Here is an 11,741-nt window from a genome sequence, read left to right as displayed (position 1 = left end):
TAAAGCATCCTTCTACATTTTCCTTCTCCATTCCCAGTTTACTTACTCCCACCTTCCACTGCCACAGACCCAACCCATGCAGATAAAAGGTGTAAGGGTGACCTTACACACAGGCCTGTGTAAAGACTTTGTAGACAGCTGGGACTAGGGAGTTATTCAGACTGTAAAGCAGAATCTAGCCCAAAGAATTAAATTTTCAGACATACACAGGCATAGAAACCAAGTTTCCTTCCTTGCAGGCGAGAGGCTTTGCTTGTGGACAGCATTTATGTGGAAATGCTCATACCTAAGTGGGCATGAGCATGAGTATGTGTGAGACCATACCTACAGATTTGGTGGTTATTTTGGACTGTGTGTGCTTTTGATAGGGGATGTGGTGGGAGAGGGTGTCTTGTGCATATGGATTCAGTACAAGACCAAGACTTGAGCCTATATAAAGGGCACTGCAGTGTTCACAGTGGCTTTGCCTTGGTTAGCTAAGGGCAAGCCCATCTCTTAGCACTTTCTTGGTGTCACCAGGGGTGCTTCAGTAAATGTGCATGTTGCTTCATGACTTGGCAGCTGTTACAAATACAGTAGATGTGGTCACCTCCGTCCACTCCAGGTGACCGATACTACTACTATGCTTCCGCTGGCTTGGCGTAACTATCTTGACTAGGGGAGAGTCAATTTCGGTGAGGTAAGTAAAGAAACATAGATGGGTGATGTGGTAGTCAGTGCTACAACACCTGTAGTAACAGCACAGTTTTTAAGACTATGGGAGATGGACTTTCAGCATTGAGTAATAAACTTACATAATCTGCCGTCTGTTCAAAACATGCAGCAGATACATCTGTGAGATACGCCTATACACAAGTGGTTCGATGAAGACATTTAACAGACCATACGGTATCATCAGAGCACCTAGAAGAGGGAGTATTTTTGTCTAAGCAATTTTTCTCACTTCTGGATGGTGTGAGATTTTTTTACAGTTTTATACAAAATTGGCTTCTGCCTTCTAGCTGTTGGTTGTTTAAAAACAAAAAAAAAAACCCCATGTTTTATATTTTTTGGTAATTTTTTTACATTTGATAACTATATGTTTGGGGTTTTTATATAAAATGTTCGTTCTTAGGTTGTTAAGATTCTGACATTACAGACAGATAAACCAGCTACCGCACAATGAGTTTGGCTTTGCATTCCAACATCCCCAGAACTATTCATATTTTTTTCTATGCATCTTTCTGATGCATGTAAATATTATACTTACGCAATTCAGATTGTATCTGTATTAACAAGCCTATCTGGAGCTGGAGGTTATAGTGAAAAACTGTTACCACACAATATGAAAATATGTCCCTTAGTAGGATAAATAGTCCCGGTTTCTAAGATTTTAAGGACAGACCAAGAAGGAATCTTTATTCTGGAACCTTTGAAGTTTTAGTGAGCAGGTTCCTTATTCTCACAGTTAAGTCTAAGATGAGGAATGCTTGTTCATCCCTACTGTAACTTCTTAGTTTCTTAAAGGATTTTTTAAACATTGACTGGATCTTAAGTAACTTGTTCCTTTCAACCGAATGTCAGTTTGGACATTTACTTAGGTTTCATTTGTTTCATATTTAGATATGGCAGGAGAGTTGGAACTAGATGATCTTAAGGTCCCTTCCAACCCAAACCATTCTATGATTCTATATATGGACGTGTATACAATATTAGTGTTTAAAAACTTCCTCTGCACTGTCTACTGTGTGACTCCTTTTCTTCTTCTTCTTTCTCTCTTCTCTATCTCAGGTCTTCCTTCCTTATCTCAGATCCTGACTATTTCTCACTATCTTTTTTCCTTCTCTTCTACCGCCTGTCTCCTATCTGTTTCTGATCCTTCTCTCATTCTCCTCCTTCCACGAAAGATGGACTCTGAATTTTGAAAAATACCTCTAAAACGGGATGATCTGCTTTGCAGGGACTGCAAAATCCTGTCATTCTGGTACACATAGGCAGCCACTGGTCCTTTGGAAAAGCAGAGAAAGATCCAAGGCAGCTTTTAGCCTCTTATTCCAGTGGTGGGATAATTTAAAAGTTGGAATCAGGATTTTGCATGTTCCTGCCAATTTCTGCAACAGCTTGAGTTTGGTTGTATGTGAACAGTGTTTCTCAGAGATCAAGCCTGATTCTTCTCTCGCTTACACTTGTGTGCTTATGAGTCCAGAATCTGGCCCATAATAGTTTTGCATTGATTTGACTGCATTACTGTAATACTTCTTTACAATATGAGTTGTTATTAAAATAGGACCTGAAAATAGGAATGCCCGGAGATGCTAGTACACCAGGTTAACCTCTTTGTAAAATAGTCACTTGTTTTACAGTAGCACATTTTTTGAACCACATTGTAAAAACAGTGAATGACTGTCAATGTCTTGAATATCTTGTCCGTAGGTGATTGTCCTTTACTCCATAATTCTCAGCCAGTCAGCCAGCTTCCTTCTCTGAGGCCTGACCATCATCACTACCCAACTATCGATGAGCCTCTTCCACCAAGTAAGCTTTAGTTTTTTATTTTATTGCATTTTTTCAGCTTTTCCTGTTAACTCAAACAGTGTAGAGGTCAGTATGTCTTTCTAATGAACCCTGTCTGTTCTGTATATACAGTCAACAGAACCCAAGCAATATACCCATTTGTTTCCCTTATTGGATCCTGACTTCAAGTGTTGTCATGTTATTTTGAACAAGCTCCATAACCTCCGTCTGCCTTGGTCTGTCTTCTTCCTTAACCATGATGAAATGGAAATAATAGTATTTCCCTGTTTCCAGTCAGTGTGTTTAGGCTCGAATGACTGGGTATCTGTCAGGTGTTCTGGAAGCCTTAATATAGAGCTTTCTGGGTGGTGTTTCAGCAGAGTACTCTGGTTTTTCTATAATGTTTGTCTCCAGCTTTTCCATAACCAATTTCAAAGATGGTTTGGGATGGCAGTCCCTGTGATCTGTCAGGTCTGTAAGCAGGTCCAGCAGGAACCCTTTCGTGGTCAGGATGCTCCTGGGACAGACAGGTCGAAATCTGAACAAAACCAGCAGAAGATGGGAAAAGACAGCTTATGTAGAGTGGTCTTCTACTGTCTTTGGATTTGATTATAAGTGATTTTTATGTTCATTATGAACTGTAGTGAATTCTACGCTTGCATTGAATAAAAATTACAGTCTTAAGTAGCATGATTGATTAGTAACCTGGTAATACGGGATTTTTACCACGGAAGCAACTGCTGGAGGTGTTTTTACTTGTCTTTGTAGCCTTTCCCTTGGGTATTCCTGGAGGATTACCCTGCTTTTTGCATTGGCGTTCAGTGCCCAGCAGAGCGCACTCTATGCCCTGCAACGTGCTGCTGATCACCTTTCAACTTGAGCGCAGGATTTAACAGCCTGAAATGTGTAGTGCCTCACAAAAACAACCAGGCATATAAACAAAGCACTCTATTTTCTTCAAAGCCCAAGAAGGAAACACACTTATTTGGCCTGTGGTGCCCTTCACAAATAATTCATCATTTGCCAACCATGCTGTCAGTATTCCCTAAGCTGAAAATAGCCCTGATGCTGGCGTCAGCTGCACAGTTGCATGAGTGATTCAAATGCCTTTAACCCAATGAAGTCTTATTAGAGTCCCACTGTGGCTTGCCAGTGAATGATGAAATGGGAATGCTTACCTCTGTAACAGGCAAATATTTCTCTTCCTCACACTCTTACCACAACACTTTGTGAATAGGGCACATTCTCCATTAGATGACTTAATGAAAGGACACTGACACCAGCTCAGGTAAACAAAATATACTGTAAATCTCTTTCATACTCTGCCATCATCGATTTAATATGTTTTTCCTCTTTCTTTTAATTATCCTCAAAAGCAAGTATTTCTACCATCGATTTTCACAAGTGCTTCCACAAGGTTTAAGGACATGAAATGCAATGTGTGATGATAAAATACAGAAGTGATATCCCTTTGGAGGATTTTGGTTTAGCGTTGGCATATAATATAATTTTTACAATAAAGGCTGACACTGTGGGCTTCAATATATTGATCTGAATAGAAATAAACCATATTAAGTTAATGTTGTGCAAAAAAAAAAAAAAAAAATTTAATTGAATAATATCACTTAGAAAACCAGTTTCCAAAAACTCTTCATGAAATTTTACAGGAATTTCAAAATGAAAACTATAGCCTTAATCTAGAATTTTTTTCTTTTTCTAGAATTCAGTGTCACTATCTCAGTGTGTTTAATACCTCTTAATCCTAGATAAATAGTTCTTCAATCATGTGAAAGGAGGAACCTTTACCATTTAAACCTGAGTTATGTGATCAAACCTGGCACATGCAGTGCTAACTTCCATCTATAAGTAGAGGTGAAGATAATTTGCTGCAGGTTCATCATTTATTGATTTTATTTAGGTCATGGAGACTCTTCTGGACAATCTTCTTTGTCTTTTTAACAGTTTTCTGAATAGCTTGATTTCATCATAAACCCACAACAGTTGGTCTCAGGGAGGAAATTTAATTTCAGATAGTTTTATTTAGGAAAGTAAAGTAGAATAAATTCATTATTTATGTAGGAATTTCATAATGACCAGTATGAATGTTCAGGTCGATGTGAGATTAACAGAAGAATTGCAGAGTTTGTGGGGCCTCAAAACGACATTAATAGTCACCCCTTATTAAGCCTGTCTTTGCTAGTACTGATGGCAACCCTACAGAACTGAAGCAAAGTTGTGCCCATGTGCCCAGTTCAGAGCTGCTCTTTGCTGAAGGCGTGGCTGCTTGGAAAGGGAAAGGCAGTGTGCTTACTTTGCCCTGATGTTCTTGCCCGAAGAAGTTGTCTTCTGTTATAAATCAGAGCAGTATCAAAGCTGCTGTGAAATATGACTTGGCTGATGGAGGGGGATCACCAGAGAACAGAACCAGTACTGTCATGTCCCCAGCCTGTGCTCTAGCTTGCTCTTACTGTGAAGGTTAGATGGAGGTTAGTCTTTGTAGTAGTATTTTACCTGAAAAACTTAACAAAAAACCCTCAGGAAATCTGGCTGCTTCCTAGATCACCTATGCCTGTGAATTAGCATGAAGGGACTTGAGCACAGCTTAGAAGCAGAGTTCTGTCCGTCAGTTCACCTGTCAGCCTGTTTGTCTTACTGTGCAGGTATCCATCCATCTGTCCACAAATCTGGTATCATATGCAGGCAGCTTCAGTGACTTGTGTGACTTAGAGGTTGTCGTATGGGAAGGTAGAAAGTACGTCTGCCACCTGTGTACAACAAAAGTTGTACCTGACACCCTCTGACAACCTTCCTGGGTGACCAGAAGAAGATTTATTCAGCAGATTAGAAATGCTATCGCAAGGAACATGAGGCACACAGTTCCTAATGTTTTAACAGGCTAATGCCAGTGTCAGCCCATGGTTTCAGGTGTATCTACCCATAATGCAGTGAATAAAGCAACACTCACTTATAGGTGTGGCTCATGTTGTACATACTTTTGCTGTATGTCTGATACATCTGACAGAGACAGCCTTCCTGAAGTCATAATCCAGTCTGCATGATCCTGACCTGATGTTTTCACTGTGACCTCCAAGCTCTGGACAAGTTTCCTTACTTCTAAGTTTCCAAGTATTATGCTTAGAAGCTTAGAACTCTAAGTTGTATTTAATTAGACAGATGCTGCGAGATAGAATCTAGAGCTGATAGTGCACAGGACTGGATCACAGAACCTTGTTTGACTGTGTATTCTTGCTAAGTGTCCATCACAAGGCTTCAGACCACTATGACCAGGTGATGTCTTCTGTAGGCTGTCTAGAGTGTCGATCTACAGCATTGCCTACAAGCTTCTAATCATCCATCAGTCTTCATTATTCTCAACTTTTTACGAGGTACAACAATAGTGTGGGGTGAGGGCTAGAATTAGTCCTTTGCCAGACAACAGCAAGGAAAATTAAGATCCTCATGATGTTAAGGTACATTGTCTCACCTTTGATCTGGCCAAGGTTATTTCCTCAAGGATATTGCAGATAATGCGTAGCTCCAGAAGGACCATTCCCTACCCAAAGCAGTACACCTGTCACCCGTGCCAGCATGCTTAGCAAGGCTCTGGCCTTCAACCTGCCTTATGTGTCAGTGTGACTTACTTCAATATGCATATGTTGTACTTGATGTGCTTTTTTTTCACTGTCTTATGTTTTAGACATGGTTTTCACAAAGCTGTGATCTTGTTCTTGAAACAGCTACAACATCCTTGGGAAACTTTACCTGGTGGAGTAAGAGAGAGTCCTCTCCTCAAATTATATAGTGATGTTCACAGTGAGAGACACTGCATGTATACCCGTGGTGTGACTATAGGTTTTGCATCTTCAAGGACTGTGGTACTTACAGTCAGCTTTGAAAGAAATAATGCATGTGCATATGGCTCTTGTTGTCTTGGAGTCTTACAGAAAATTTCTCCAAGGACTCTCAGTGCCCATCTTTTAAGGTTTGTGGGATTCACCTGTCAGGGACAGCCAGCCATAGACTTGAGACAGCCTACAATTTTCTGGGACCAGGTATAGGAAGTGGGTTTAGCCAGAGCCAGCATTCAGGAGATGGGAACTGGTCATGAAGGATAGGGGTCCAGATACAACAGTGAGAATTACAACTTCAGTCCTGCTCTTAGAGAGTAGGAGATAAAATACATAAAGTATGAAATCTAGATGATCCTGAATTTGATCATAGAAAACCATAGGACTCATCAGGGAAGATGGTATTATAGTGAGAGTGTGGGAATATGGGGAAGTGTTTGCCCTCAAAGGTAATCACCATATGTGCATTTGTGTGTGAATGAGAGTGAGGTTTGTATATAAATTTGCGTAGAAGGTATGTGCATGTATTTACGTAGATATGTAGTCAGCTGATGGGTCATGTAGCAATATGAAACTAGCAAGCCTGATTTATTCCACTTCTCCATACATTCGGACCAGTTTGATATGTGGCTTTGCTAGCTAACTCACTTCTGAATTTCTCCTGTTTCAAACAGTTTTTTTATCATTACCATTTTCCACAAGCCATCATATACCAAACAGGTTTTAGTTTTCAGTCATGGGACAACATAAACATTATCAGGAAACAATAATGATGGAAGGCTCAATATTACGATGCAAACTCTCAATCTAGTTTGCATTTGTCAGAGCAATAGATTTACAATACTCTCTTTAGAGAGATTTCTGTGTCCAATCAGTTTGTGATCAGCTTTCAGGGAAGCCTTTAATTGCTCTGTGGTGTCCTTCAAAGCCACTTAATAAAAAGGAGAAAAATGAAACATGTTTGTTCTGAAACATAACAAAAAAAGAAAACATGGGATTTGCCATATTAGCTCAGGTGTAATCTTTTTCTACTAAGAGTCAGTTCTATGTGGCTACTCTGACCTGCAGTGAATCCAGCCAACAAGTATCACCAACTGAAAAACTATCTAGCCCTTTTGAAAATGCAGCCACTATGTCACTAGCTTTTCATGGGCTATGGTAGTGAATTCCATGGCCTACCTGTGTGCTGTGTATGAAATGTTTATGTATATGCATATACTGCATATATGTATATAGAGACAAGCACATAGTATATATGCACCTTGAATGTATACTTTGAATGTATACACATAATATATATTGCACGCATGTAGGCTATATATATGGTGTCTCCTGTGTGTATACACCCAGTCCGTGCACATGTGTGTATCTGTATGTGTCTCCCACATTTAGGTTTTCTGGAAGGCATCACACTGACAGCATCACCCCTTCCTTTTTTTCCCACACTAGATTGGGAAGCTCGGATAGACAGCCACGGGAGGGTATTCTACGTTGATCATGTCAACCGAACCACCACGTGGCAGCGCCCCACAGCCGCGGCGACGCCGGATGGGATCCACAGGTCTGGCTCCATCCAGCAAATGGAGCAGCTGAACCGGCGGTGAGCATTAGCGCCTAAATTCCTTTGAGATCTGTGCTCTCCTTTTTCCACACTGCCCCAGTAGCTTCCTTCTTTCTCCAGTGCACCGCTTTGACTCCCTAAGGATTTATCTTTCCTCCTTGTCCAAATTCTTGTCCCTGCTGCTGATCTCTTTCAGCCTGCAGGTGTGCCTGCTGTGGGTGTCTGGTACGCAAACTTGCCCACAGGCGCAGTGCTGTTGAGTGAATGATATTGCAAAACGTTTCAAACAGCAAGAAGAGGTTTTTTGGAGAAGTTTCCTGAAATGACTGCCAGAAGGGAAGGGAGGAGTCTTCTAAAAGATGGAGTCACTTTTGTTATTTAACTGTAGGAGGGGTGTCGATGGGTCGGAACCTCGTACTGTGCTGTTCCTGAAATTGCTGCCATATCAGTGTGGCATTTCTACTCGAGCTAATAAGGCCTGCTGAAAGGTCTGTCTCCTTTCCCAGAGCAGAGCCCTGCTCTAATAGGACCGTGCGCATTTCTAGATGTAGACAGGTCTGCTTAACGTTGCATTGGGCCCTGTAAATCTGTCAGTTTGTTCTGAGCTGGTTGAAATATCTCTTAATGTGTCTTATAGTTTCACTTTTTTTGACTAGTCCACACATAGATTTTGTCATTTTGTTCTCATGTTTGCTTTTTAGACTGAATTTAAGAGGGCAAAGAAAAAACAAACAATTGGTCAAAAATCTTCCTTTTTTTGCTTCAGAAAAGGTTTTGGTTTGTTTGTTTGTTTTTTATTCCCTGCTTACTGTAATAATGCCATTTCTAGAAAAGGACAGGCAAAACTGAAATTATATTTTAATTATAGCATGTAAAATGCCACAAAAGTTTTTTGATTTTTTTCTGTGCTAAGAGAAAGATCTGCAACTGAGAGAGGGGTGCAGAATTTTAAAGTGCTCCTTTCAGAGTACTTTGAATAGTTTGGGAGCTACTGTGCCCTGAATGGGGCAGTCTGGGAGAACTGGGCCCTGAGTGACAACAATTAGAAAGGTAATATAACTCATGGAGAGCAAACCAGCCTTCCCAAAGTGGTTGTTTTGCAACTTACATTGACACCATCAACACGTTCTTAAAGAATTAATCTTTTTTTTACTGGAATTTGTAATTTTGATTAGCATTTCTTTGATTATGTTATATCTTGCAGAAGTGAGAGAAACTGCAGTATTTGTTTTCATTATAGCTTTGCTCATGAAGTCTCAAGCTACCATGTTAATGTAGAAAAAAACAAAACTCTATAAAGAAAGTGAATGTTTTATGTAGATTCTTTCATGGGATTTGCATGACTTCTCTGCCATTTAGCATTGGTCTTTAAGAGGGATTTGAGCCATGCCAAAGCTCAGACTATTTGGCTGCCACTTAAGCAAGTTATCTGCCACAGAAAGCAGAAAAGTTGTGAACATATATCAGATTTTTAAAAAATTTTTTTGAGGTTGAACTCATGGAAGCACATCACAACTATGGAAGGAATAAATGCTTGTGAGAGTGATTTATGTTAGCTAATGCAGGTTAATCATTGAACCAGCTATCACAGCAGACACCGAAGGATAGACATTGCCTTTGTGACCTCCTTCTTTCATATTATGCCATGTTTTCATGTAGGCTGTCTGCCTGTCTTGGTTATGATTTGATTATCACTAGCTTGTGTTGGGAATTGACAGTTAATAAGGCTGATGTTCTTCGGATCTCTCTGTTTTTAGTATTCATATATCCAGTTACAAAGGGAGAAGTATGGAGGGGTTTCAGCAGTGGCATATCTCTCCTTACCCAAGTCCCATTGGAGACTAAGCACTTTGCCATTTATTAAACATGAACTCTCATGACTTCTTGGGACTAAGGAAAAAAAGCTGGTGATTCTCTACTGTCTGCCAAGGAGCTCTGTTGATTCAAGAAGCTGAATATGAAAGTCTTCTATCTTTACCAAGTTTGGAACATTTCCTATGATTCTAATAAAAGGGATTCATACTTTGAGCGTTTGTCCAGTGACAACTCGTTTCTGTAATTTCAGCCTGACTGGATTTTTTTAATTATTGTTGTCCTAAATCTAATTTCAGATATTTCATGTCTCCACTTTTCAGGACTGTGAGGAAAGCTGCTTTTCATAAATAGTTATTATCAACACTGTGAAGGATTGGGCTTTGTTTTGAGCACTCATTTTAGAAATACTCTTTTGATGTATTTCAAAGTTCACAATTTGAAATGTTTTTGAAATGAAAGAATCATTTTAGGTGAGGCAACAGCAAGCATAGACCTTGCTGACAGAATTAGCAGCAGCCTGAACTTTTGCACTAACCTCAAACAAAATTTGGACTCAAAATCACTCAGCAGTTTGAAAAAACTTGGTGACTTTTCTTTTTAAATCAATTTACTTACTCTTTGACTTCCTGATTTCGTTTGTGGAAGGGAATGGAAAGACCAAAATATTACAAGGAAGCCTGGTATTTCCAGCCCAGCCAAAACCACAAAGCTTTGGAAATTCAGCTTGAAAAAGAAACCTGTAGCTGTGATTAAACCTAGTCCTGCTTTCCTTCTGTGCTCCAAGCTTCCCTTTAGCTGTACTAGCCACTTGAGGATACAGGGAATGCAAAACTGGAATCCAGGTGTTGGGCAAACACCAAAGAGACGTCCATATTTCTTATTTTAAAGGCTCTTGATCATTTTCTGCAGCACTGCCTGACTTACTTAATTGTTGGCAAAGCAGATAACAGCCCTTGTTGTCCAAGCTATGTTGAGAAGATATTTTGCAGCATATTTATGTCTAGATTTGTCTGTGCACTTGTTTGAAAGATAATAAGTAACATAAGAAATTACAACCACAATAGTTAAGACAGCCACAGCATGGTATTTCTTAATCTCCATTTCTCTGACAAATCACTTTGAACAGTTACTGAAATTTCCAGAGGCATTCCCATAACTTTTGCACTTTCAATGTTTTGTCCAATTACTTTGGCATTTTCTGGTATTTATACAAGGTTATTTTATAGTGTTGAGACCCAAAAGAAAGGCACAGCCTTTTGTTGGCATACAGCTAGCGTTACTCTTTGAGGGTTGCCAATAGGGATTTTCTACCATCTAATTAAATCGAAGGTACAAGGTTTTTCTATATGTGTGCTTATATGCCTTGATTATATGAACGTGGGGGGGGATGTTTTGGGGTTTTTTTCCCTTTCTTTTTCCCTTTTCCCTTTGTTGTGTGTGGGTGTTGTAAAACTCCTCCAGTACTGGAATGGAACATTCATTCAATTGCCTGCAGTCAAGTGAATAAAACTGTAAAATGTAGCTCTAAAACAGGGGGTTTAAAACTGCAGTAAATTCATGCTGTAGCAAAACCTGCTATCAGAATTTCCTTGTAAAGATGAATGTTTTCTTAAACTATCAAAATATACGCTAAATGTAGCTTCAAATGAATTTGAGTACTGTAGGGGGACACATAGTATTGTGAAAGTTTGGCATAAATCTATTAAAACTTTGATTGTTTTTCTTAATTATCTCCAGGCCTTCTGCTTAGGATTAAGTTGCAGTGAGCTACTGGAGATGAAGTCTTTTGAGATATCAAAAAGCCAAATCCTAACTACTTGTCTTTAATGATCCTGTGTCCCCTTGAGGAACTAACTTCAAATTTGGAATAAAGAGAGAAAAAGTAGTTAAAATATGCAAGTCCGAACTCGAGTTGAGGAAAGAGAAAAGAGTACAAGTCAGAAAAATGAAAGACAAACAATGCTGAATCAGATTAAATGCAGTCAATAAAACCATCCCCTTCAAATACGTACGACAATGCTATC

General features: G+C 39.5%; 1 protein-coding gene across 11 annotated transcripts in view; it reads left to right on the top strand.

Annotated features, from left to right (window-relative positions):
• The window catches only part of HECW1 (HECT, C2 and WW domain containing E3 ubiquitin protein ligase 1), a 258,654-nt gene that overhangs the window by 187,098 nt on the left and 59,815 nt on the right, over positions 1-11,741 (top strand). For 6 of the 11 annotated variants that reach the window (XR_007906638.1, XM_051799421.1, XM_051799422.1 and 3 more), the window contains 3 exons: positions 2,413-2,514; positions 6,231-6,263; positions 7,791-7,941. Coding sequence is in view for 10 of the 11 variants with exons in the window: in XM_051799421.1 (XP_051655381.1) it covers positions 2,413-2,514; positions 6,231-6,263; positions 7,791-7,941 (286 nt within the window). In the remaining variant the exon portion in view is untranslated. The remainder of the gene's footprint in view (positions 1-2,412; positions 2,515-6,230; positions 6,264-7,790; positions 7,942-11,741) is intronic. The other 5 variants (XM_051799424.1, XM_051799426.1, XM_051799423.1 and 2 more) reach the window with 2 other exon arrangements.

Source organism: Manacus candei, unplaced genomic scaffold (assembly GCF_025592945.1).
Source record: "Manacus candei isolate 608988 ecotype Guabito, Panama unplaced genomic scaffold, ASM2559294v1 h1tg000049l, whole genome shotgun sequence".
In the NCBI taxonomy this organism is placed as follows: domain Eukaryota; kingdom Metazoa; phylum Chordata; class Aves; order Passeriformes; family Pipridae; genus Manacus; species Manacus candei.
The sequence above is the reverse complement of the archived record's forward strand: the minus strand, read 5'-3'. Positions and strand labels throughout refer to the sequence as shown.